The sequence below is a fragment of the Staurois parvus genome, unplaced genomic scaffold, assembly GCF_062004578.1.
Source record: "Staurois parvus isolate SC_StPar_1 unplaced genomic scaffold, SC_StPar_1.0 ptg000423l, whole genome shotgun sequence".
Classification (NCBI taxonomy): domain Eukaryota; kingdom Metazoa; phylum Chordata; class Amphibia; order Anura; family Ranidae; genus Staurois; species Staurois parvus.
In genome coordinates, this window is record NW_028318219.1 from 4,684,749 (window position 1) to 4,711,499 (window position 26,751).

The 26,751-nt window shown below is 45.0% G+C and overlaps 1 protein-coding gene across 8 annotated transcripts in view; it reads left to right on the forward strand.

Annotated features, from left to right (window-relative positions):
• Window positions 1–15,248, forward strand: part of CIC (capicua transcriptional repressor) — a 280,330-nt gene extending 265,082 nt beyond the window's left edge. For 7 of the 8 annotated variants that reach the window (XM_089687365.1, XM_089687363.1, XM_089687370.1 and 4 more), the window contains exons 16-22: window positions 2,183–2,372; window positions 6,582–6,852; window positions 8,163–8,410; window positions 8,654–8,808; window positions 9,264–9,395; window positions 9,499–9,630; window positions 12,126–15,248. In XM_089687365.1, the coding sequence (XP_089543491.1) occupies window positions 2,183–2,372; window positions 6,582–6,852; window positions 8,163–8,410; window positions 8,654–8,808; window positions 9,264–9,395; window positions 9,499–9,630; window positions 12,126–12,403 (1,406 nt within the window). In that variant the 3' untranslated portion in view covers window positions 12,404–15,248. The remainder of the gene's footprint in view (window positions 1–2,182; window positions 2,373–6,581; window positions 6,853–8,162; window positions 8,411–8,653; window positions 8,809–9,263; window positions 9,396–9,498; window positions 9,631–12,125) is intronic. The other variant, XM_089687368.1, reaches the window with a different exon arrangement.
• Window positions 15,249–26,751: the final 11,503 nt, after the last annotated feature.

The following is a 26,751-nucleotide window of genomic DNA, read 5'->3' on the forward strand; positions in this document are numbered from 1 at the left end:
AATATGCAGATTAATGCAGCTCTTTATTCATTATTGTAGCACTGAAGGCATCACAATAGTTAACCAGTTAAATGTTCTCCCCCCTTTTGCTGTGATTCTTCTTGTGCACATTTTCCAGTAAATCGCTTCCTAAACATTTTCCAGTAAAGCGATCTGGTTAGTTTTTCTGTCTCTTGGCGGTAACTCTTCTCCTGACTGATGATGCCTTGACAATCCTGGGAGCTGTAGACATTGGGAAGATGTTGTCACTGCTGCAGGGGACCCACTAAACTACGGAGCTTTGCAGCCTTGTGACCACGTAGAAAAAATAATTTAGGATTTAGGAAGCGATTTATGAGAAAATGTATACAGGGAGGATTAAAACAAAGGGGAGCAACATTTCACCACAGAGCCTTTTTTTCTACTTTTAACATGTTGCCACCCACTGGGGTGCTTCCGGCACAGAAACCAAGCTGTCAATGACTGCTCTAGGTCTCTATTAATAATCAGAAGTTGGTGGGACTGGCCATGTGACCCGTTGGGACTGGCCATGTGACCCCCCAATCACAGTGGTCACATGATTGTCAATCCTTCCCTCCCAACTGGCATTCAGAACTTTTTAAAGTGACGTCAGGGTGGGCAGTAGGGGGTTAATACAACATTGAATGTATTTGTAAACTGCAAGCGCATTAAAGAGGAGCTGCACCCCCCCCCCCCTTCCCCAAATACTGTAGCTGCTGACTTTTCATGTAATGACACTTGCCTGTCCAGGGATCCAGCAATATCCTACAGGCGCCTCCATCTTAGGCAAGGGAAACTGGCAGTGAACCCTTCTGGCTTCGCAGGCAGTTTCCTACTGCACATGTGCAAGCTGTGCTGTGCTTTGTGAATGGTCCCGCAGTGAGATGTGTCCCAGAAAGCTGCGGGGGGTGCCAAATGTCACAGAGGAGGGAGGAGGATACAAACAAGCGGAACGCCCCCTTTTGGGTGAAGTTTTGCTTTCAGCACCTGTGTTTGAATTGTTACAAGTCTCTTTCAATCCCCCATACCATAGAGCTCCGACGGAGAGGGAGAGGCTGCATAAGGAGCCAATCAACTGTGCTGCAGTGCTCATATGCCAATGAGGAGCATGCTAACAGGAGAGAGCAGAGAGATGAGCTCATCAATGTGCTGAATCTTCACTGTCCAGTCACAGGCAGGATTATTTGAATTCAATGAGGTTTATTTCTCTGTTTTGAACCCAGGCATTCACAGTAGTGTATATGGGCGTGTGCGCACCATCTAGCAGGAGGATGAAATAAAAAAAAAAATACCCTCATGTTGGTCCACTCTTTTTTTTAAGCATTACATAACTGAGGATGTCTGAGCCAGGAATAAAAACACCTTCTGTAGTTCTGCAGGCACTTTCACTGTTTTATTCTTTTGTACTTCTTTTTTTTTTTTTTTGGTCTGTGGTTAAACTGGATGGACTTTTGTCTTTTTTCAGCCAGACTAACTATGTAACTATGTACTGTCTGTCAAAATGGGATGGTGAGGCTGGTAGGCACAGAGAGGTTGTCAGGTCCTCCTTGAGAAGTAAAGGGGGTATATATGTTACAGCAGAACAGACAGTGAGCAGGCTTTTAATGCAGAAGAGATATGCAATATTTATTCCGCAATAAATGCCTCTACCTGCCTGCTGGCTGTCTCCTCCACCTGCCTGCTTGCTGTCTCCTCCACCTGCCTGCTTGCTGTCTCCTCCACCTGCCTGCTGGCTGTCTCCTCCACCTGCCTGCTGGCTGTCTCCTCCACCTGCCTGCCGGCTGTCTACTCCACCTGCCTGCCGGCTGTCTCCTCCACCTGCCTGCCGGCTGTCTCCTCCACCTGCCTGCCGGCTGTCTCCTCCACCTGCCTGCCTGCCGGCTGTCTCCTCCAGCTGCCTGCCGGCTGTCTCCTCCAGCTGCCTGCCGGCTGTCTCCTTCAGTATTGTAAACTACTTACAGCGCCGGGCCGGTCTCTGAGTGCTGGGATGACCAGATCCTGTGCAGGATTAATGTCATCCCGTCCTGGCCAATGAAAATGGTGGCAACCCCACATTCAGCAGCAGGTGCTAGCGAGGGACTGTTGGAATGTAATTGGTTATATTAAGTGAATTCAGTTGCTTATTTTTGTTAGGATTTTTGCATTGTTTAATATAACTCATGCAGAATTTCCTGTTTTGCAGCCTCTTCCGTTACATTCAGTTTGGTGGCTCCCAAATCTCAGAGGACCCTCTCTAAGCCGCCTCAGAAAGTGAAGGCAGCCATTGCCAGTATCCCAGTGGGGTCATATGAGGCTACATCGCCCTCGCCGTGTGTGCGTACTACTTCCCGTCCTGCGCCGCTACCACCTTGCGAAGAGACACCTGAACCAAAGTAAGGAGCATTACAAATACTTCCTAACGGGAATGGGACCAAATTCCTGCCCCTAATCTGTTATTTTGCTAGGTCAGCGTATGTTCAGTACAGTTCAGGCCCTAACTTCTTGCAAGTCTTTAAAGTGGTTGGAAAGGCTGAAGCCTTACCTTCATGCATTATGCATGAACGTAAAAAACCTGTGTGCAGCAGCTACCCTAGCCCCTTCAGTACTTACCTGAGCTTCCTCGGGATCGCGATGTGAATGACAGCCTTGGATGTCATAGGTCTCTGCCTCTTCATTGACTAAAACAGCAAGCGGGAGCCATTACAGCCAATGAGGAGAGAGAGGGGCAGGGCCAAGCTGTGGCTCCATGTGTGAATGGACACATGGAGCAATGGGTGCCACCATAGCAAGCTGCTTGCTGTGGGGGCACCCGAGAGACAGGAGGAGCCAGGAGAGCCTGCGGGGGAGCACACAGCAGGTAACTATAGACACGTTTGTTATTTCACAAAAAAAAAAATTGAACCTTTTAGAAATTGCTTTAAATACTTTCAACACAGATCTCCAGTCATACTTCTTGACTCAAATTGAAATTAAAGAAATTCCAGCAGGGATGGTGCAACCCCTTATTTTGACCTCAACAAGTTTGCACACCCCTGGGCCTCAGTCCAGAAAGCTCACTTAAAGTCTCCAAAAGGTCTTAAAAGATGTTGGTTAGTATAATTCACCATGAAGTTTCTTTTGGGTGATTTTGGTTGATTTAATGGTCCCGCCAGCCTGTAACTTTATCACTCTGGGTTCCCCCACACAGCTGTAGATCTGTTTACAGAGAAAATGACTATACTAGGCTAGAGAGTACGTGCAGAGGTACCTCGGTTTACGAATTTAATGCGTTCTCCGGGACCTTTCGTATTGCGAAAAAATTCGTAATGTGAAACATAGGAATGCATTAAAAAACACCTCCATACTCGACGCCACGTGCTATCCACAGACTCCAGCATGCACAGGAGTGGAGCTAAAAACTTCCCAGGCGCAATGCATCCTGGGGAAACTTGCTTCATATTGCGAAAAAAATTTGTAAACCGAGGCATTATTTTCAATGGATTTTCATTCGTAAACTGAAAATGACGTTAACCGAGGAGTTCGTAAACCGAGGTACCACTGTATATAGAGTTGAAAGCTGCACTGCTATGGCTCCCTCCATCATTAGTGGACTTACCTTTTAACCACTTGCCGACCAGTCACTGTAAAAATACACGGCACGGCTGCGTAAAACCACGTTTTAAAACGTGCTTTTGCAAAACAGGTAGGGGGCACGTGCGAGGCGTGCCGCCGGCACTACCTGCGCCGCCGATCGGGGCCGCGGGTGTCAGTCGCCGGGTCACGGCCGGTCATTACCTACCGTGTCCTGGCGATTAGCGGCAATCACTGACAGAGAGGACGGCTGCAGTGTTTACACTGCAGCTGTGCTTTCTGTCAGCTCCTGACAAACTCCTGATAAACTCTTCTCTCCAGATCAACATGTTCACATGCAGTACACACCCCCGCCCCCTAGTAAAACACTCCCCTCACACAGTTGACCCTTTCAGTAAATAAAAAAGTTCCTCCCCAGTGCCATTAGTACAGTGTCAGTGTTTTGTTTTTTTTTTTCCTTTGTACTGATCACTGTATTGGTGTCACTGGGGATGTCAGTTCCCCCCCAGTGTCAGAATGTCCGCCGCAGTCCTGCCATAAGTCGCTGATCGCCGCCATAAGTCGCTGATCGCCGCCGTTATTAGTATAAAAAAAAATTAAAAATCCCAGTATCTTTCCCGCCATTTGTAAACGCTATAACTTTCACGTAAACCAATTAATTTACACGTATTGGGGTTTTTTTTTAGCAAAGACATGTCGCAGAATATATTTTGACAGAAATTTATGACTAAATTTGATTTTCACATTTTTTTTTACTGGACATGTTTTTATAGCAAAAAGTCCAAAATATTGTTTTTTATCCTCAAAATTGTCAGCCTTTTTTTTTTATAGCGCAAAAAATAAAAACCGCACAGGGGATCAAATACCACCAAAAGAAAGCCCAATTTGTGGGGAAAAAAGGACATAAATTACATTTATGTACCGTATTGCATGACCGCGCAATTGTCCGTTAAACTAGCGCAGCGCTGTATAGCAAAAAAAATGGCGTAAATTGCAGTATCTATACCATAGTTTGTAGACGCTATAACTTTCACACAAAGCAATCAATATACACTTATTAGGATTTTTATACCAAAAACATGGAGCAGAATACATTTTGGCCTAAATTTATAACCAACTTTGAGTTTACGATATATTTTTTATAGCTGAAAGTAAAAAATATCGTTTTCTTCAAAATTTTTGGTCTTTTTTTGTTTATAGCGTGAAAAATAAAAAGCGCACAGGTGATCAAATACCACCAAAAGAAAGCTCTATTTGTGTGAAAAAAAGGACGTAAATTTCATTTGGGTGCAGCATTGCATGACCGCGCAATTATCAGTTGAATTAGTGCAGCGCTGAGTAGCAAAAAGAAGCCTGGTCATTAAGGGGGGTAAATCCTCAGGAGGACAAGTGGTTGAGGAAGTAGAGGAAGTATGGAAGCTGTACTCAACAACAGATAATCGAGGGACAAATGATTAGCCACCAAAAACCTCTATTGTTATTCCTCATGATAAAGAGATTCCTTTTTTGAGTTCAGGTCCACTTTAAATGTAGCGATTTCAAATCGTCCAATAGGAGGGCGAGCTGTATAAGTTAATGGTAGAATACGTAACTACCAAAATACCAATACACATAATTCGATGTCTCCGAGAGCTTTGTGCTGTTGATACTTTTCTGCTGCCTCTCCTTTTCCGGTGGGCATTTCCTGCCTAAGACTTTAGGCAAAGCTACATGAAGAATGACAGGAAACCAGTTGTATTGCAGGTGATCCCTGCCACTGTAGCTATAGTAAAAAAAAGAAAAAATATTTCAGCAGTTTCTGAAGCTCAGAGCCTCTATCGTGACACTGCCACCCGGGGCTCACAAGACGTAGGTGGAATGACACTGGGCTTTGTTCACTGTGGTGCTGGATCAGAGAATGGAGGGGTTTACAGAAAACAATGCCAGAAACGTAGAGTATTGCAGTGAGTGTTGATCTTTAGTTTCAGCAATGGCTGGTCAATATGTGTTTTATTTTTTAACCTCTTCCAGCTGCCACCTCCCAGCCCTTTAACAGGATCTAAATACCGGGAGGTGGGCATTCTGATCATGTGACTGGCAGTCACATGATTGGAAAGTTCCCCATCTCAAGTATGCAGCTTTCAGGTACCCACTTGTTACTGTGCAGGGAGCGCACTCTTGGCGCAGTAAAGTATTTACCTAGGAACGCATGTGTGATGGGAATCACTTTGGGTGGGGGGCCCATGGAACCCAGCTCACTTTGGAAAGGTGGGGAGACCCGTTTCAGCTCCCCATATCCCTCTTATGTGTAAATCACCCTGTGCCTGTTAGGGGTACAGGGTGATCTGTCCTACTAGTGGGGTGGGGGGTTGTTGATTGTTTAATGTTATGTGGTTGCATCCCATTGTTCTATTGTGTGTCTTGCTTGGGAGCAAACTATTATGGGATGTATGTGTTTGTGTGTATTGGCTTAGTGGGGGGGTGTCTCCAGCTCCAGCAGCCCTCCCTCCTGATGGGACTGTCTGCTGGTGTGAAGTTTGAATACCTGTGTGTCTCTTGTTACTAAATGTAGATTGCCCCACCCTGTGTCATTATGCAGGGAGGGGGATTGTCCCCTGAGTGTATATATCTTGTGTAAACTAGTCTACCTCCTGGTTTACTTCAAGACTGGTGTTTTCTAGTCTTGTATGGTCGCTGTGGTGTCTGTTGTCGGTGTTCGGACGTGGGAGCGGTATTCTAACGGACGTACTCAAGCACAGTCTGGGTCAGTTCCGTTACAGCATGTATGGCAATAAAGCCTACCTGCTTAGAGGCCACATCTATGTGTACGGCCGGCAGTAAGTGGTTAAGGAAGCTAGGGTTGGAACACTTCTAGAAAAAGAGAGGTGTCTTCATTACGGTCTTTGCCCTGTTGGGGAGATTTCCCTTCACTGACAGATCTTCTAACACTTCCCTCTATGTACGAAACTGCAAAAATGTTGTTAGGGGTTGCATTGAAGTTCACAGTGTGTTTGGATTCAAAGGGTCACCCTGTTGCTATGTCTTTGCACTAGGTACACTGCAGAACCTCGAGGGGCATCCATAGGACGGGAGCCCACCACAGAAACATCCTCTTCATCTAGTGCTTTCCCTGCTGTTCCGCCTCGGGATTTAGCTCCAGGGAAGCCTAGGCTGACAGTTGCAGAAGAGCGCTCGTCACGAGACGCGTGGGCGAAGTCCGCAACTGAGGAGAAAGCAGTCGGGTCCCCATTACACGGTGGAGCTGTCGGTCTGTCTGACATCAAACGGGAGCCACCTTCTCCCACCATCAAGAAGGAGTCTGCGGTAACTAGCAATGTCAAATGAATTCTATTTATACACAGCCTGAGTGACTCAGGCGCGCCCACTCGTACCTTGGCTACGTTCAGACTTGACAAATGTATGAAAATGTTAGGTTTTGCAACAGTCTGTCAGTAAAGTGTCAGCATGGGAAATGCACATCAGGGATTTTTCCATCAGTCAGGTAGAAGATGTAGTAGAAGATCTGCTCGCTTTTCTCCAAACATTCACAACTCGCAACACAGCAGACCCCTGGGGTAGAAGACCTGGCCCTAGTAAAAGTGCTTACACCACGAGGTACTTGCAATCTAGTTTCTTTACCACAGTTATTCAGGCACCCCCACACACTAGGGCCCATATTGGTATAGATCAGGTAAGGTACAATTGCCAGAGCTCATTGCTTGTTCAGGGATAGATTAAAGCTGGCCATAGATGGATCGAAATTTGTCTGGTTTAGCAGAGACTGGCTGAATTTAGATCCATCTATGGCCGTTCCCACTCAACAGAAGAACATCTAGTAATCAGCTTCTGTCTAACAGGAATGTCAGAATTTTCATTTGATCAGCAGCTGCAGTGCTGATCCGTGTATTCTGACAGCGGTAGAGTCAGAATACAATAGCAAAGCAGAGGATTTCTCCATTCACCTTGCTTGTGTGGATGGGAGAATCTGTTAGTTCGACCCATCTACGGCCAGTCTTAGTCTCTATAAATTTTCATCACAGTGGCAACAATGGTCACACATAATGTGTGCAACTAGTTGTATTACCTAAAGCAAAACCTGAACTGACTTTACAGGTATTACACCAAGGTTGGCAACACGAGAAGCCTGTAGATACCTCATATTTACATCTTTTCTAGCATGTCGAAGAGCTCCGCAGTATTACAGTGGGACTAAAGTCTGCAGTACTTCTTCAAGGGCCTGAGGTCCCTAGCCAGCGTATTCTACTTTTTCTGCCAGGCTGTGGCCACTTTCATTGGCTGGCGTAGGATGGCATCACTTCTGCGCATGTGCTGGAAATCAGTCATCCTAGCATACATGGTCTGCCCCAGAATGTAAACTGAGCTGTGCATCTTCAGCTTGGTGAACATTCTAAGGTGGACTGAAAGCAGTAAGGTAGGTTTATTCAAGAGACATTGCACATGGAAGGCAGGTTTGATGGCCCAAAACACTTTCTGTATAACTGAGCTCTCTTGGTTTGTGGGTCGCTAGTTGTAAAGACTTTGGGTCAACTCTGAGTTACTGTACTCTAATACCCAATCCTAGTGGTTTGGCATCAATGACAATTCAATCTTGCTTTCTGCTGTTTTTTACATAGTATTCAATAGACTGGAAGGGCACAGTCCAAGAGAACCGCTCAGATCCCTCACCCGCTCCACCTGCGCCTCCACCATCATCTTCGCCTGTTGCACCAACTACGTCCAGCAGTATTGGTGGCTCTCCAGGAGAGGCTGGGAGGTCATCAGGAGGACCACTTCCTGAAGCTTCTGACCGAAAGGACGGACCAGTGAAAAAACCCAAACTGCGGCCTCCACCCTTGAAGAAGACATTTGATTCTGTTGACAAGTGAGTCCTTTCTGGTTCTTGGTATGTGTGATGCCTCTTCATCTGTTCTATATCCTTCCCAGGGAGGCTGTTTTTGTGCATTTTGCTGCCTTTCTTCTACCACAACTTGTCCAAGCTCTGATCCTTCCTCGTCTGCACTGCCCAGTAACTCCTGTGTGTGGCCATGTTTTCCTCACTTTGCTTATGTCTACAAATGACAACACACTTGTTCTACGCTACTGACATCCCTTGTTGTCCCACCAGCAGGGTCTTGTCTGAGGTGGACTTTGAAGAACGATTTGCAGAGCTTCCAGAGTTCAAGCCAGAAGAGGTGCTGCCCTCACCCACCCTTCAGTCTCTTGCCACCTCTCCTCGAGCTATCCTGGGCTCCTACCGTAAGAAGCGCAAGAATTCTACAGGTATGTGCCTATGCACCTCTTTTGGAGGTTTCCTTACATTCTCTGTTGACTTGATTCTGCTGTTTTCCAGCAAGATTATGGGGTTGATTTACTAAAAGTGGAGAGTACAAAATCTAGTGCAGCTGTGCATAGAAACCAATCAGCTTCCGGGCTTTTTTTTTTGGCAAAGCTTAACTGAACAAGCTGCAGTTAGAAACTGATACTCTGCACGGCTGTGCCAGATTTTGCACTTTTCAGTTTTAGTAAATCAACCTCTATGTCTGTTAAACTTTTAGTAAGATACATATATAGACCCACAACCATTGGCAGCCCACAAGTAAGCAGCAGGGAGCCCGCATGAAGAAATATGTGGCTGAGAAATATATACTTTTAGATTTATTTTATCATTGTGATATGTTTAACAGTGATTGAAATGAAATTCCATGAAGTCAGATTTTTTTTTCCTTACCTGCCAGACTTAGACTCTTCTACAGAGGATCCCATATCTCCGAAGAGGAAAATGAGGAGGCGTTCTAGCTGCAGCTCCGAGCCCAACACCCCAAAGAGCGCCAAGTGTGAAGGAGACATCTTCACGTTCGATCGGACAGGTATGATCCACGTCTGCACCTCCCTTTTCTTCCTCCATCTGTCCACTGTCTGAGCTGCTGTTCTGCCCCATTCTGCATTATTAAAACTTGTTTCCTCCTACAGGCAGCGAGGCAGAAGACATGTTGGCAGAGCTGGAGTACGACAAGGTCCCATACTCGTCCTTACGTCGGACTTTGGATCAGCGGCGGGCTCTGGTCATGCAGCTTTTCCAGGAGCATGGCTTCTTCCCATCTTGTGAGTGTGCGAGATCAGGAAGGCAGTCGCCGTGGTTTTATTTGACTTGTTTTGTATAGATTAGAAAGGATTAACAACCTGCTTGTCAGTTTTGGTGTTTTTGGTTTTTTTTTTTTTTTGTTTCGGCTGTGTCCTATTATCCTTCCCCATTCCACAAACAAATCATGAAGTGAGGAATGCTTTACTGCAAGTCACTGAAACTTTTTTCCCTTCCATCCTGTTCTTGTGACAGCTGTAAATTTGTGGATTTCTTTACTTGTAGTAAATGTTTTTGCATTTTAAAAGTAAGAATAGGCAACCACCACCAGGATTAGTAAGCTATACAGTTTATTACATTTTTGAATCTTGGGTTTAGATCAGGCAGCACTCAATGGTGGACTGTGGTCCAGATCAAGCCACTGTCCCATCTGGATCCGGAGCCACTCCATTTAGTAGCTGCTTCTATCCCCTAGCCTCTGCCGCTGTCATTCTCAAGCCAACGTGGAGAGCAGGAGGCAGAATAGTAATGAACGGAGTGTGGGAGGCACAGCTCAGCACTGGATGGAGGGTGGGAGCTGCCGGTGGTTAACTTTTCATATTAACCAGCAAGTGATTGGTTGTTAGGCCTGCCCTGTGTACTATCAACCAATCACTTGCTTGTTAAAGTGGAACTTCGCTCTCTCAATCAACATTGACCATTATAATCCTTATGCAGCTAGCATTAGTAAATTGATTGGAAAGAATATATTTACTTGTTTTAAACTACCGTATTTTTCGCCGTATAAGACGCACCTGACCGTAAGACGCACCTAGGTTTTAGAGGCAGAAAACGGGGGAAAAAAATTCTGAACTAATGGACTGCAGACACAGTACAGGAGATGACCAGAGACTGCGGACAGCACAGGGATGACCAGAGACTGCGGACAGCACAGGGATGACCAGAGACTGCGGACAGTACAGATGACTGCTGACCTTTGGGGAGGTGGGGAGCGGGTACCTGAATTTGACAGGTACCCGCTCTTACTTCTGCAGAGTTTTTGTTTGATCTTACCTGTTCCTCGATCCAGCCGCGCGCTGTCTTCCCGGCTTCTGTAATGGCGCTCGGCATGACAGCCAGGTGCCCAGTGCGCATGAGCGAGAAGCACTTGCGCTTTGTGATTGGTCCGGCGGCTTCTGGGATCTGTTATGTGTCCCAGGTACCACCTTACCATTCACAAAAAGTACCGCTTCTTGCACATGCGCACTTGGCACCCGGCTGTCATGCCCAGTGCCCACACTATAGAAGCCGGGGAGACAGCGCGCCGCTGGATAGAGGAACAGGTAAGGTCCCGCTGCAGAGCTGAGTGGCCGGCCCGGTATTCTGACACGGCCACGGTGGAAATACCGGACCGGCCGCTCCATATTTGCCCCATAAGACGCACTGACATTTCCCCCCCCCCCCAGTTTTGGGGAAGAAAAAGTGCGTCTTATACGGCGAAAAATACGGTAATTTTTATTGCATTTCTTCAGTTACTTCCTGGTTTCTTTCCTAGGCAAGTTACATCATACATCCCAGGAGTCTTCTGGAGGGGAGGGGAAGAGGGGTTTTCTCAGCTGAGCATGCCCTCCTGCTTTTATGTCTGAACTAAGGGCAGATGGATTGAATCATTTGCCCTCCCTTACTCAAGATGGCCACAGCCAGAATTACTGTGGGGTGTCTTTCAATGTTTTCAAAGCATGGAGACATGGATAAATGACGCAGTTTGCTTTGAATATTAAAAATGAATTAAATAGCATTTTTGGTTGGTAGTGCTCAGATGCAGTGTAGTTATGCTTTAACTCTTGCAGCTGCCGCCCTCCATCCAATGCTGAGCTGTGCTTCTCACACTTCATTACTATTCTGCCTCCTGCTGGAAAAAAATTTTACTTATCGGACCTCTGCAAATATAAATTCCGTACTCCTGGTTTATAGGTACCTTAATTATATGTTATCCACCCATATTTTACAAGATTAGTGATCTAAAATCCCAGCTAAAGCTGTTTAGGTTCCAGGCTGTAACACCTTTTGTAAGTCCATGTAGAGGTCAATACTTCTACAAAACGTTGTAAATGCAGTGTCATGCGTTGAGTGGCATTGTGTCCCGATCCTGTACATTGGTTGTCCTTGGCATTAGAGTAATCTGTTGGAGGAATAGGCAAGGAATAATAAAGTAGCCATACCCAGCTCGAAAAATGATGGACCAAACAATGACTGCATTTGATCAGATGCAGTCACTGTTTGGGAATTTAGACCGCTAACGTTGCTGCAGCTGTTTGAATACGATAGCTGCTGATGCAGATTCCTCCATCCACACCATTTAGTGTGGATGGAGGAATTTATTGATTTTCTCTTGTGTTGAACGAGGGAAATCTAAATTTGTACGGCTAGCTTCAAAGCCCACTCCAGATTTTCTGTATGAGACCATTGAAAGGGCTTTGTTACGTATGTGATGTACACTGTACAGGCTAACTCTTCTTTTGTGTTGGCTTATTCTTAGCCCAGGCCACGGCCGCCTTCCAGTCCCGCTACTCGGACATCTTTCCCACAAAGGTGTGTCTCCAGCTGAAGATCCGCGAGGTGAGACAGAAGATCATGCAGACCGCCACACCAACAGAACTTCACCCTTTTCAAGAGCACTCTTCCCCCAGCACCTCTGAAACCTCAGCACCTTCTGAAATGCAGCCCCCCCAGGATCCCACGCTGCGGCCCAACGAGCCCCCTGATGCCACTTGGGAGGCAGGCCAGGAACCTCCTGACTCCTCCAACACTAGATGAGTGGTTAAGGGTGGGGACCCCTTTCTGCATGGGCACCCAGTGAACTCCTAAGGGTTGAGGGACAACCTCAAGCAAGGAATACCCGGGGCCGACAATGGATAACCTGCTCCCCTACCCGCAACCAGACTTCACCCCACTTGCACAGACAATCCACCCATTCCTTGGCAGATGTGCACTCTGGATGGGCAGCGCCACCCTCCTGCGGGCAGAGACTCCCAGATGTCGGCAGTGTGATAATAATCCACACTGGATTAAACACTGTAGTTCTGGGTCTGGCTGCAAGTAGAAATGGCTAATCAATGTTTTGTTTTTTGTTTTTGTTTTTTTAAACATGGAGGGCCTGCTAGGGGTCTGGCAGCCTGGCCTTCTACCGGGTGTTCCTACATAGTATAGAATGCTAAAAAAAAAAAAAAATGACATGTCTTTGGCATGGTGGTGGACAAAGCATAGTGATGAAGCAGGGAATGCCGTGACTGTGGATTGTATGGACCCCAGCAGCAGGATTGTGACAAAGCAGTTGTGGTGGATTGTTAATCAGAAAACGGTGTGTTTCATTGAAAAGCGCGTGTCTCACTGTCCTACACCCAAGGACGCAAGTGCCGTGATGGGCGGACAGGGTGATTTTTAGTGGGGGGGGATTAAAAGAAAAAAAACAAAAAAACATATTTTCTTATGACACTTTAGTTCAACCAGAAGCAGCTGCACTATGGGGAGCTGTATAAATATATATAATTCTATATATATATGTAGACTTTTTTTTTAAGCCAGATGGTCAATGTTGAAATTCCTTCTATAAGAATGTTGATTCGGCAGCACATCACATTTGGCACAGGCATGTATGTATACATATATATACACTGTGTGTATGTCTGTATGATACAAGTGTGTGCTCTTACCTGTATGTGTGGTGCTGAGGAGTGGGCAGGGCTTGTTTGTCGAGTACAGACTGCATACGTTTCTAACGCAGAACAATTGCTTCTTTGCCATTGGTTGATATTGAACGATGAAGACAACCTGTCATGAAGCAACCTACCTGTGTGGGAAGCCTGCCGTTTTTCGGCTTCCGTGCCACATGCTTGTTCTGGGTACTGCAGCTGATCGGGCCCCAAACTTAGCATGCTGACCAAATTTAGAATCTTCCATCGGTGACTTCTCACTTAAATCTTTCATAAGATGCCTTTTTTGTGCCCCTCTCTGCAAAAGTGCATTGAAGTGTGTTCTTTACAGGAGAGGGGATCTTGTTAGTGGCGATGAGGGTAGAATTGCCTCGGCTGGTTTTTCATTGCAGCATGGGAGACCTTAAAGAGACCCTGTCGCCAATTTATTTCAATAACAAACTTCTCATAGGATTCTATGTTGTTTACATGGTTTTGTTTGCATGGTATTGAACTGTAAAAGTGTAGATATCTGAGACCACTGCTGGGTGTTGCCATCTTGGAAGTGATTCCGCTTTGTTCCTCCTTCAGTTACTACATAAAAGGGTATCTGGGGGAGGGGTGAAGGAGCTGGGCCAGAACAGACAGTAATTAGATACCCCCCCCAGAAGAGAAGAAGCCTGTGGCATGCAAGGAAGGGGTTGTGCCAATTACCTAGCAAGTTTATATTAAGCCAAAAATAATTAATGTAAATCTAATAAAGTATAAAACAAATAAAATAAGTAAAAAAGAAAAAAAACTGCAAATAAGCTTTAAAAATAAAAAAACGATTTTTGCTGCAAATTGGTGACAGGGTCTGTTTAAGAAGGATTTGCTGGCTGTTCTGGGTAACGCGAAGACAGATTGTTCCCTTACAGAGAAGGCGCTGTGTGCAGTCCTTAGAGGAACTGTATACAGAGGCAAAGCCCTGCTGGTTGTAGAGTTCTTGTCAGTATACAGAATGGACTCTGCTGTATATAATGGTGTATACACTGTCAGTATACATAGATGCACATGTAGGCTGAGAAGGTGTTTGCTCTTCTTTTTTGCACAGTTCCTGTTACAGTCACTGAGGGATCTATCTGTGCTCTCATTATAGCCATGGGTGGGCACACCATACGTACAAACTGCTATATAGAACCGTATGATCACAGCTATATAGAAGCGTTACAGACCCATTGGCCCATAAATCAATAATGAGGTGCACTTTGATATGTCGGGAATGGCAATGACTGTGAAAAAAAAAAAATAAAAAAAAATAGAGACGTACAGCTATATATGCACAGGGTGCTTGTGCTCAGGATCCAGGGCATGTGGGATTGGCCCCTTCCTATCATGTGACTTACCCTGCACTAGGGAGGGGACTTGCCTGTTAATCACGTTGCTTTGAGTTTCGATGCTGTATTCACGTGGGTGACCCATCCGCCCCTCTATACAAACATGCTGCATTATATAGTGCTATTAAGCTTTCCTACTCTTACGGTGCTGCAGCACACAGACTTTGTTCGGGCCTCGAGGGCGCCAGCCGTTTTGTCCCTGTAACAGGGGCATGGGCCCATTTGGTGGCAGTGGGAGGTATTCCATCACAATGTGCAAACCAAAGGCAATACAGACGAGGATGATCACAGGATGGAGGCTGATGCTCGCTATTTCCTTTTACGCCGGTGGCTTGCTTGTTTTTAAAGATGAACTGCTTAGCAGTGGCACAGCACCCTGTATCTGCCAGGAAGACTGAACAGTAAAACAAACAAACCGAGGGGGTGCCAGCATACAATGCCTACCCCCCCTGCCACCAGCGTACCCCACACATCAGATCGTGGAGACATCTTGCGCTTATATTTTCGTTTGTTCAAAGAAAGGACTGCTACAGAACAGACATGTTGATCATGTGCAATATTTCTTACTGTATTAAAAATAAAACCTTAAAAAAAGTCAACGTGTGTTTTGTGGGCGGGAAGATGTCCGTTATGTTCCTGCTTGGGAAGAAAAATGCATTTAAGGAAAACTCTGTTCTCGGGGAGTATGCATTTCGGGGTTTTGTTTGCATTTCCACATTTTATTACTACATTTCCTATAAGGATTTATAAATGTATAACTATGGCTAGGATATGAGCATTCAAATATTTAAATTCCTTAACCTCTTCCCGTCCGGCCCATGTCGATTAACGGCTGGACTGGAGCACTTCTGACGTTTCTAAACATCCCCCCCCCCCCCCCACATTCATTGCCTGTGCGTGCTACCTGGGAGCGCATGGCGCCGCAATCGGGGCCCACAGCAGAACACAGATTGCTGTACGGGACCTCTGTGTAAGGTCCTGATTCATGTGATCACTGATTGGCCAATCAGTGATCACATGAATCAGGACCTCACACAGAGGTCCCGTACAGCAATCACTGATTGGCCAATCAGTGATCACATGAACAGTAGTAAACAAGATGTCACTTCCTGACATCATTAGTTACTACGTGTGAAATCTGTGAATGATCACAGAGGTCACATGGTACAAGGCTATTCACAACAGCCTTTTACCATGTGACAAGCTGTGACCAATCACAGTTCTCACAGTATTTCTCAATGACTGCAGGGATACAGCCAGAGAGAAGGGGAATTTATTGCTTTTACAGCCTTTATGGGTGTAAAAGTAATCTTTGTATAAAAAGAAAAAAAAATCTTAATCACCTCCCACAAGTAGTACAGTGTCACCATGGTGACACTGTACTGCTAGGGTGACAGTATGTTAAAAAAAATATTAAAAATAAAATAATGTAAAAAATTTTTTTGAGAAATTATAATTGTTGGTTATAAACTAATTTGGGTTATTTTTTTTACTAAAAAGATAGCTGAATACATTTTGGCCAAGATTTATGAAGAAAGATTATTTGCTAAATTTTATATGAAAAACAATTTTTTTCAAAATGTTTAGATTTTTTTCATTTATATACCAAAAAAATGAAAATCCAAGTGGTGATTAAATACCACCAAAATAAAATTTTATCTGTCTCAAAAAATGCTAAAAAATTCATATGGGTACAGTGTTGCATGACTGCGCAATTGTCATTTAATGTGTGATAGCTCTGAAAGCTAAAAATTGGCCTGGGCAGGAAGGAGGTGAAAGTATCCGGACTTGAAGTGGTTAATAACCTGTGAATATGCTTTAAAGTCCGCCATTACTGTAGCTTCAGGCACTGTGAAGCAATTCATCCTCAAAGGTCATTAAAGTCATTCAAAGCTAGTCTTTGCAATCTGATCTGCCCCTGGCTATTAGAAGGATGGCAGGCTACCAAGTCAATGCTGGGAAAGGAGAGCGGAGTTGCTGTATCAGTGAAAGAAGGGATGAGCTGCGGGGTCACTGCTTGTAGAGGGGGTAGCAGGGTACCTTGAGCTGTTCAGTGTTTGCTGGAAGGGGAGGTGCAAGAGACACTGAAAAAAAAAACATAACCTATGTGCAGCAAAAAAAACAGAAAACAAAATCGGCACAAGAGACATAACGTAGTCTGTAGACTGTGGCCCTCGTGCTGATGTCTCTCCATTAAGGTGAAATTCTCCTGTCCATGGCCAAACCCTGCCACAGTAATCTGGTACAACTAAGGAGCTGTCATCTGTTCTCCCCAAGAGCTTCTATGAATGGAGGACGGGGAGATGATTGAAAAGTCTAGCTTCTATGAATGAAAGATGATCTATCAATAAAGGGAGCAGAGTATGGCTTCTATGAATATATCTGGTAGGTGGAAGGGGCGGGCATAGTCAGCCACTCTTGATGAGAGCCTGTGATAGTCCCTTAGTTCTGTTAACCCCCACCACACTGAGAGATGGTGGGGGTGGAGCATGGACAAAAGGTGATTTCAACTAACAGCATAAGGGACACATCCTACTTGACTGTACGTTATGTCCCTTGTGCTGATTTTTCTGTTCATTTTCATTCTTTTTTTTTTTTTTTTTACATTGGCCCAGTCTGGTTACATCTAATTGTTCATATCTGGAGGGCCAATGGGGTTGCAGAAATGCACTGTAGTAGCCTGTGCTACATACAGTTCTTATCTCTTCTGGGTGCTGCTTAAGTGACTGACCCCCCCCCCCCCCCCTCCCCTGTTGAGTATGCAGGTGCTCGAGTATCACCTGAAAGAAGTCTGAGCATCATACAATCAGCCCTGGTCTCTTTGAATGCTGCTCGAGCAACTTGCCATCTGCATACTTAAAGGGGAGGGGGTGTCACTAGGTCAGTAGGGCGTGACCCCCTGTGTTCCCTATACAAATAGCAAGTCACTCAAGCTGCACCTGGGAGAGTCCAGTGCTGACTTTATCACAGGGTGCTTTGGTGGATTTCTGCAGACCCCCGCGTGAGATATTATGCATTGGATATAACCAAGCTGGGCCTAATTATTAAATAAATAATAATTCCTGGAGTTCAGCTTTAAAGTATTTTTTTTTTTGAACATTAAGGAAAAGGGCTCCACAGTGTCTGCAGCTACAGAGGTCAGTGCAGGCTTGTTTAAAAGTGTTACGCCTGTTAAGTCTTTTTAGTATTTGAATGTTCATACCTAGCCAAAGTTCTACTACAACCACTTGACCTCCAGAAGGTATTAACTCCCTTCATGACCAGGACATTTTATGCTGTTCGACCCTGTGCTACTTTACTTGGCAATTGTTCGGTCATGCAACACTACATAAATTAAATTTTTTTTTTTTTCATATATAGAGCTTTCTTTTGGTGATATTTAACCACTTCCTATGACGTCCTCCCACAGCGGCGCTCACCCTGGCGCTCTGTGAACATTGTGTGCTTTGGACACAGCTGATCACGACACAGTAAAGGGCCAATCACAGCGGCCTTTTACCACGTAATTAGCTGTGTAAACACACTTGCCAATTATCAACAGTTCATTCCTTACACTGTCACAGTGTGAGGAAAGTACTGCCGATAACTGGCAAGTGTGAAAGAAGACATCTACACTGATAATCAGGGGACTGAATTATTAGTGCAACCTCAAAAGTGCCCAACAGTGCTGCCAATCTGTGCCCTTCAGTGCTGCCTCTTGGTGCCCATCATTGCTGTTTATCAGTGCCACATATCAGTGCAGCTTCATCAATGCACATCAGTGAAGGAGAAAAATTACCTGTTTGAAAAAGTTTGTAATAGAAACTAGGAAAATCGCCCCCCCTCAAAATTTCAGTCTTTTTTTGTTTGTTTAGCAAAAAATTGCAATTGTCATTCAAAGTGCAATAGCACTGAAAATTGGCTTGTGCAGGAAGGGGGTAAAAATGCCCAGTAGGCAACTGGTTAATCACCAGTGAGGTTTTTTTTTTTTTTTTGATATAAACATAAAAATATTGAAAATGTTGGAAAAAAAAACAAATTTTCTTAGTTCTGTTATAACATTTTGCAAACAAATAAACTTTCTTAATTTAGGCCAAAATGTATTCTGCTACATTTCTTTGGTAATAACCCAAATCAGTGTATATTATTTAGTCTTTGTGAAAGTTATAGCGTCTACAAATAATGGGATATATATTTGAAAATTGAGCAATGATGATGTACTGACAGCCTGTCTCATTTGTTAAGGCCCTAAAATTACTAATTTTTTGGCAAGTAACAGTCCAAGGTATTTAGTTAAAGGCATGGCAGTTTTTTGAAGTTGTAATTTTTTGTCAATTTTTTTTGAAAATGAATAAATTAAATACTTTACTCCTTTTTTTTTTTTTTAACATAGGCCACTGGTGCAGTACAGAATCATATGACTGGAGTGGCAGTGATCATGGATACTGATTGGTGACAGTATGCGTGTAAAAACAAAACTTCTAATTTTTTTTTTTACTTTTTGTTGTTTTTTTTTACATGTCAGAATAGATCAGTCCCACTATAGTGACACTGTACAACTCTGGGGGGTGATCAGGGATTTTCTTTTCTTACACTGTGATTGCTTATAACAGTGATGATCACTGTTATAAGCAATCATTTTAACTGTCATGAATGGCTTTCATTCATGACAGCTTGCTTACTATTGTCATGCTGTGATTGGGTACAGCTAATCACAGGGTGCAGTTATTGGCCCAGGTACCATGCGATAGCTGTGAGCCAATCACAGCATCACAATAGTAAAAAAGCTGTCATGAATGTTAGCCATTTGTGACCGTTTTGATTACATGTTGTCATGTGACTGCTAAAATTGGTCATAAGAATCACATGATACCTGGGGAGCCGGGTACTGAGCACGGATTTGCTGTCACAGGATCGTGCCACCAGTGTGTATGAGGACCGCGATGTTCCGTTACGTCACTATGCTAGGGGACGCAGTAAATTCGCTGTTGGCAGAGTGGCAAGTGGTTAAAGCTGAGCTTCAGCTAAATGGCTAAATCTACACAAGGATTGCATAAGGATTTGTATTTTTGTAAAACTTATTTGGCGAATTACACACCACAGCCAGGCTGGCTTAGAGTGGATCTTCAGTCTCCCCCTTTTTTTGTTTTTATCCTCTGCTTACCTGGTGCTGTGTTCTGCACATTGCAGATCCAGCATTGTCCTGCAGCCCCCACTTGGTCCCTTGTGTGACGTCATGGGGGAGGCAGCCAGCTTTTCGGGGTTAGTTGGCAAGCCTCCCAATGATGCGCCACTAGGCCTGCCCCCTCCTTTTTTCAATGAAGGGTTATGCCTCCTGAGATATGCGACGTGCAAATCCCAGGAGGCTCAGTGAGCACAGAGCACATCATTTATGTAGGCGACTGATGTGCATGAGGGGGCAGGGTGGAGCCCTTTTACTGAAAAAAAAAAGTTACATTCTAGCAATACACACCAAACTGAGAATGTGCAGAGTGTCTCCTAGGGCTCTGTACTATCAGGAGATGGATTGGGGACTGTGGAAGGAGGAGAGGATCAGAGAAGACGGGATCAAACAGCCTTTTTATGCAATGCAGAGGATAACCCCTTAGGTTCCACAGTGAGTGTATCAAGCATGCTTTACTGCATATACAGACTGATTGTACTGTTGTGGGTTTAGTAACACTTTAAGGCAAAGCACTGCTTTGCACATTCAGGTTAATGTCCTCACCCTCCTCAGCACATTCCTGCTGTACATACCCCTGCGGCTCCTTTTTAGCCGCCTGGAGTGAAAACAACAGCTTGTGTAAACTCAGTCATTGCAATTGGAGACTAAATAGGTCTGAGGACTCTACCTACCCTTGTGTGACAGCACTGGGCCAAGCAGTCATAACAGAGGAAAGGGAAGAGTTTGCAAATTTGCACCCTTACAAAAAAGACTAGCAATACACACCGAACTAAGAGTGTGCAGTCTTTTTTTTCTTGGAAGGGTGCATGTGATTAGCACAGGGCCAATCAGCGCTGTCCAGACAGGGTCACGGGTCATACAGCCTCATAGGACAGTGAGAGAATGAAAACTCCTCCTCCAAGCTTTAACCAGTGCTTGGCTGGGCATTGATAGAAGTCACAAAACTGCTATATACTGCTGATGAGAAATTTTATTTTTTTTATTTAATTTTTATTTACTAACATATTTGCATTTCCATGTTTTGTGTACTGTGGGAGACCAGATATAGTGTATGCAGGGTCCGGGGAGACCAGATATAGTGTATGCAGGGTCCGGGGAGACCAGATATAGTGAATGCAGGGTCCGGGGAGACCAGATATAGTGAATGCAGGGTCCGGGGAGACCAGATATAGTGAATGCAGGGTCCGGGGAGACCAGATATAGTGAATGCAGGGTCCTGGGAGACCTGATATAGTGAATGCCGGATCCGGGGAGAGCAAATATAGTGAATGCCGGATCCGGGGAGAGCAAATATAGTGAATGCAGGGTCCGGGGAGACCGGATATAATGAATGCAGGGTCCGGGGAGACTGGATATAGTGAATGCAGTGTCCAGGGAGACCGGATATAATGAATGCAGGGTCCGGGGAGACCAGATATAGTGAATGCAGGTTCCTGGGAGACCGGATATAGTGAATGCAGGGTCCGGGGAGACCGGATATAGTGAATGCAGGGTCCGGGAAGACTGGATATAGTGAATGCAGGGTCCGGGGAGACTGGATATAGTGAATGCAGGTTCCTGGGAGAGCGGATATAGTGAATGCCGGGTCCGGGGAGACCGGATATAGTGAATGCCGGGTCCGGGGAGACCGGATATAGTGAATGCCGGGTCCGGGGAGACCGGATATAGTGAATGCAGGGTCCGGGGAGACCAGATATAGCGAATGCAGGATCCGGGGAGACCAGATATAGCGAATGCAGGGTCCGGGGAGACCGATTATAGTGAATGCAGGGTCCGGGGAGATCAGATATAGCGAATGCAGGGTCCGGGGAGACCGATTATAGTGAATGCAGGGTCCTGGGGAGACCAGATATAGCGAATGCAGGGTCTGGGGAGACCAGATATAGCGAATGCAGGGTCCTGGGGAGACCAGATATAGTGAATGCAGGGTCCGGGGAGACCAGATATAGCGAATGCAGGGTCCGGGGTTTAGTAACACTTTAAAGCAGTATTAAATCCAAAAGCGAACATTTATTATATTGCAGCTTACCAATTATTAGATGTGGTGGCTGCTTTTGTTTCCTTTTCTTAAGCTTTTTTACTTCTATTTTCACCTGGTGAAGCAAGCCTGTTGTTTTTCAAAAGTACAGATTGTATTGGTGTGCAAGGATGGTGGACAAACCACTTAACACTGGCAGGGGTGATTAAAATGATCTGCTTTTATTTATACATGCAAAACCTTTATCCTAAAAGGAAAGTAACTGCTGTAACTGATTATAAAGTGTTCTCTGGAGTTTGATTTCAATTTGGTATTGTATTTAAATTTGCTAATATATTTAACATTTCCCTCCCCCAGACTGACAATACTGCTGTGCCTCCTGTCTCATTCCTCCAGCATGGTGTCTCACTAATACAGGAGGTCTGTTACTTGTCAGATCACCAGTTAAAAACAGAGGGGGAAAAAAAAGCAAAGAAAAGAAAACTAATGCAACCACCACATCAAATGACTGGTAAGCTGCAATATATTACATTTTTGGTTTTGGGTTCATTACCGCTTAAAAGGAAATATGAAATCTAACATTGCTTGACCTGGAGAAAGTATAGAAACCGGTTCTGATTTCAGGTCAAAAGTATGTGGTTTGTCTCATGCTGTGCCCTACAAGTCCACCCTTTACTGTACAGGTTTCAGGTCGGTGGTTTTTGTATGCTGTTCTGATTTCAAGTGTCGTATTCTTCTTCTGCCTCCACATCTTGGAACATAGAAAAGCAACACATTGGTAACTAGCCTTTTCAGGAGGAGGTCAGCTATGGCAGCCTATGCCATTCCCTCCTTATTTCAGCAATTGCAGTTAAATTCATGAGGACAACAGAGTTTTCTTTTTTGTCCATTGAGATACTGGAAGCCTCACACTGGGGCATACATAAGGATTAGATAATGTCTACCAAAAAATCTGCAGACCAGCCCAGGGTGATACCTCCTTTATCCAGCATGCATTCTGATTTTTTCCTAGTCTCCTAGGAGAATGGACTTCTTTATTTGTGCTGTGAAAAAAATAATCATTGTTGCTATTTTTTTCTTTCATTTTTCAATTTCTTCTTCAATCAAGATTACCCGCTACTTTGCTGTTTGAGCTTACTTTTATATAGTCACTTTCTGGATCGGCCTTTCCTACCTTTAGAGTGCCGCACCCAGAGCCCCACTGGACATTGCAGGAGTGGTCTGGAAGGGACCTTTGAGCACTGGGTCTGCTTTAGATGCTTTCCAGACCCCAGCCTAGCAACAGGTTCACAACAGCGCGCATTTCAGATACAGAGCCAATGGCTTGCCCTGTGTCTCTGAAGACCCACTTTAACAAGTTGATCAGGAGGCACCTCGTTAGCTGCACCACTGGTTTTATCCAGGAAGAGGGATTGGACACGGTTATCTACTGAGTGGTGTGTTCTGTGCATTCTTTCCCACTATTCAGCACTGATGAAACACTGTCCCACTACAGCTCTTGCTTTGCAATCTCTTGTCTGTTCCTAATGCCTGCCTATAGTGACCTTGGTCACCTCTGGCCTTCAAGCCCTTATCGACCTCTAGCTGTCTGGGTATTTGAGTACCAGAGGCTTTGCCTCGTATGGTGAGCTTAGCTGCATTAACACCAAAGGCCGCAATATCTAGACACATCTCGACAGAACACGATCCTGCTGTATCTGGTGACCCCACCCAAGCTCAAATTCTAATGGTTCTCAAGTTGTGTGCTCCGTCTGGAATCCAGTGATCTTATAGTTAATGGGCCTACTTCATTCGAGTCCGAGGGCGAGGCAGATTTCCCTGCCGTATCATCAAATTCACCAATTCTACATCGATGCTGACCACAGAGGCCCCAAGTGCACTCCTGTACCTTCCCCTGCAAAGTCAAGAAGAGGCTCGGCCATCAGTCGCATTGCCCATCTCGGATTCAGAATACACACAGTCTCTCCCTTATCAGTTTTTTTTTTTTGGAGGAACTTTCTTTTCCGCAGGGACCACTTGAGATTCGATCCATGTATGGGCAGTCAATCCATTAAACGACTTTGGTATAACCATTTTTTTTTTCCACAATTACTGCCAGCAGCTATAGCCAAATGCAGTAACCATCGGGAAGGCTGGTGGAAGGAAAGAAGATTGAGTAATCTATGGGTTGCCTTAGCCATCTCTCTTCCTCTTCATAACAGTAGTGGGAGGGTCTTCTTCTCAGAGGCACTTCCCCCTTCTCCTATCGCCTCTCAGTCCATTACTCTGTTATTGTGCATCTCGTCTCTGAGCATTCCTATATGTCTTCTTTAAGAGATCTGGTAGTTCCTTACTTGAATTATCAACCTCCCTAAGAGATACCTGACAAGGCCTGGTCCTCAAAATTATCATCTCCAGGACTGTATTCTGAATTTTCGGAACAGATAGTTCCTTCTACACCCTGGGATCCCTCTGGTCAGGTCTTCTGGGTCAACACCACTGGACGGCAGGTAAGCACAACTTCATTATCAGGAAGGAATGGAAGTTATTTCTGGATGTGGAAAGTACCGCAAAATCCCTTGAAAGCCAGTTCTTTCCTTGGCTTGTGCACAAGGTTCATCTCAGCCCGTGTTGCAGGTAAAGAATGTCGGAGGAGGGCCCTGTGTCTTCCTGAGCTGTATGCAGGTTGAATAAACTAGTCACCTACTGGAGGTGTCCTCCATCAGGAACAGGGAGTGCTTTAAGGACTCTGTGGGGCCTGTGCATTTGGGGTTAGGCACCTCTTCCTTGGTTTATCCGTAGAAGCCCTCCCAACACTGGTCCCTGTTCTAGTTATGCTTAGGCAAATATTTTTGCTGTCCTGTTATCCCACAGATACTACTGCTTCAGTGGCTATGGGGAACTAGAAGCATTCTTAGTTCTGTGACTCTTCGAATTAAGGATAGCCAGGATTTTTTTTTTTTTTTTAGGTAGCATCCTGGTATGCTGGTTTTTAGGGCGTGCATACTGGTATGGCTAGTTCATCATCGACTTCTTCAGGGATGAAAGCCATCTTGTTTATGGTTAGGCTCTAACTTTGATACCCTAGTTGGGATGTTTTCCCATGCACCTTACCCTTCCGCCATTTGGGATCGAATCATGCGATTTGTGCTTGAGTTAGGTGTCCAGTTCATGCCCTTCGCCATTTGCAGTTTCTAGCCTTTTTTTTTTTTTTTTAAGTGCTGGGAAGCACCTATTTGGCAAGGTGATTTTTCTTCAGCACGGCCTACAGCTATCGAGTTCTCATTTCCCAACCCTTATGGGGTCAGGTGACCAAAGGTTTAGGACTTTTCTGCTTCTCATGGTTGGTATTGCCTTGACAAGGACTTTTTCTTTCTTCACTAAATACACTGCTCAATAAAATTAAAGGAACAGAGTTAGGCTGGCTGAAAAAAAAAGTCCATCTAGTCCAACCATTTAAAAAAAAAAAAAGAAAAGAATGTTTAAACCTATACCTATGGTTAATCCAGAGGAAGGCAAAAAAACCCAGCAAAGCATGGTCCCATTTGCTCCTGCAGGGAAAAAAATTCCTTCCTGATCCCCCGAGAGGCAATCGGATATTCCCTGGATCAACGTTACCTAGAAATGTATCCAGTTATATTCTGTGTGTCTAAGAAACAATCCAGGACTTTTTTAAAAGCAATCCACTGAGCTGGTCAGAACCAACTCTTGAGGGAGTCTATTCCTCATTTTCACAGCTCTTACTGAAAACTGAACTGCATATTGCAGATGAGGTCTTACTAATGATTTGTATGGGGGGAAATTATATCCCTCTCTCTGGAGTCTATACCTCTTTTAATACAAGAGAGGATTTTGCTTGTTTTAGAAACCGCAGCTTGGCATTACATGCTATTATTAAGCTTGTGATCTACCAGAACTCCCAGATCCTTCTCCACCATTGATTCCCCCAGTTGTACCCCACCCCCAGTATGTATGATGAATGCATATTCTTAGATCCCAAGTGAAGAACCTTACATTTATCAACATTAACACTTTGAAAACACATCAGATCTCAATGGGGAAAAATCTCCTGCTGGATATCTATACTGCTCTGGACAGGGTAATGTGTTAGGACTGTAAGGGTTCCCTATCGTTTGATGGAAATGAAAATTATCAACCTACAGCGGACTGAATTCAAAGACACCCTGAAAATTAAAGTGAAAAAATTATGCAGAAGGCCAGTCCATTTTGCTGAAATTTCATTGCCACAACTCAAAATGGTCCGCAGTAGTTTGTATGGCTCCCACATACTTGTATGCATGCCTGACAATGGCGGTACATGCTCCTAATGAGACGACGGATGGTGCCCTGGGGTATTTCCTCCCAGATCTGGACCAGGGCCTCACTGAGCTCCTGGACAGTCTGAGGTGAAACCTGGCGGCATTGGATGGACCGAAACATGACATCCCAGAGGTGTTCTATTGGATTTAGGACAGGCGAGCGTGGGGGCCATTCAATGGTATCAATTCCTTCATCCTCCAGGAACTGCCTGCATACTCTTGCCACATGAGGCCGGGCATTGTTATGCGCCAGGAGGAGCCCAGCACCAGCGTAGGGTCTGACAATGGGTCCAAGGATTTCATCCCGATGCCTAATGGCAGTCAGCGTGCCATTGTCTAGCCTGCAGAGGTCTGTGCATTCCTCCATGGATATGCCTCCCCAGACCATCACTGACCCACCACCAAAACGGTCATGCTGAACCATGTTACAGGCAGCAGAACGTTCTCCACGGCTTCTACAGACCCTTTCACATCTGTCACATGTGCTCAGGGTGAACCTGCTCTCATCTGTGAAAAGCACAGGGCACCAGTGACAGACCTGCCAATTCTGGTGTTCAATGGCAAATGCCAATTGAGCTCTATGGTGCCGGGCAGTGAGCACAGGGCGCACTAGAGGATGTCGGGCCCTCAGGCCACCCTCATGAAGTCTGTTTCTGA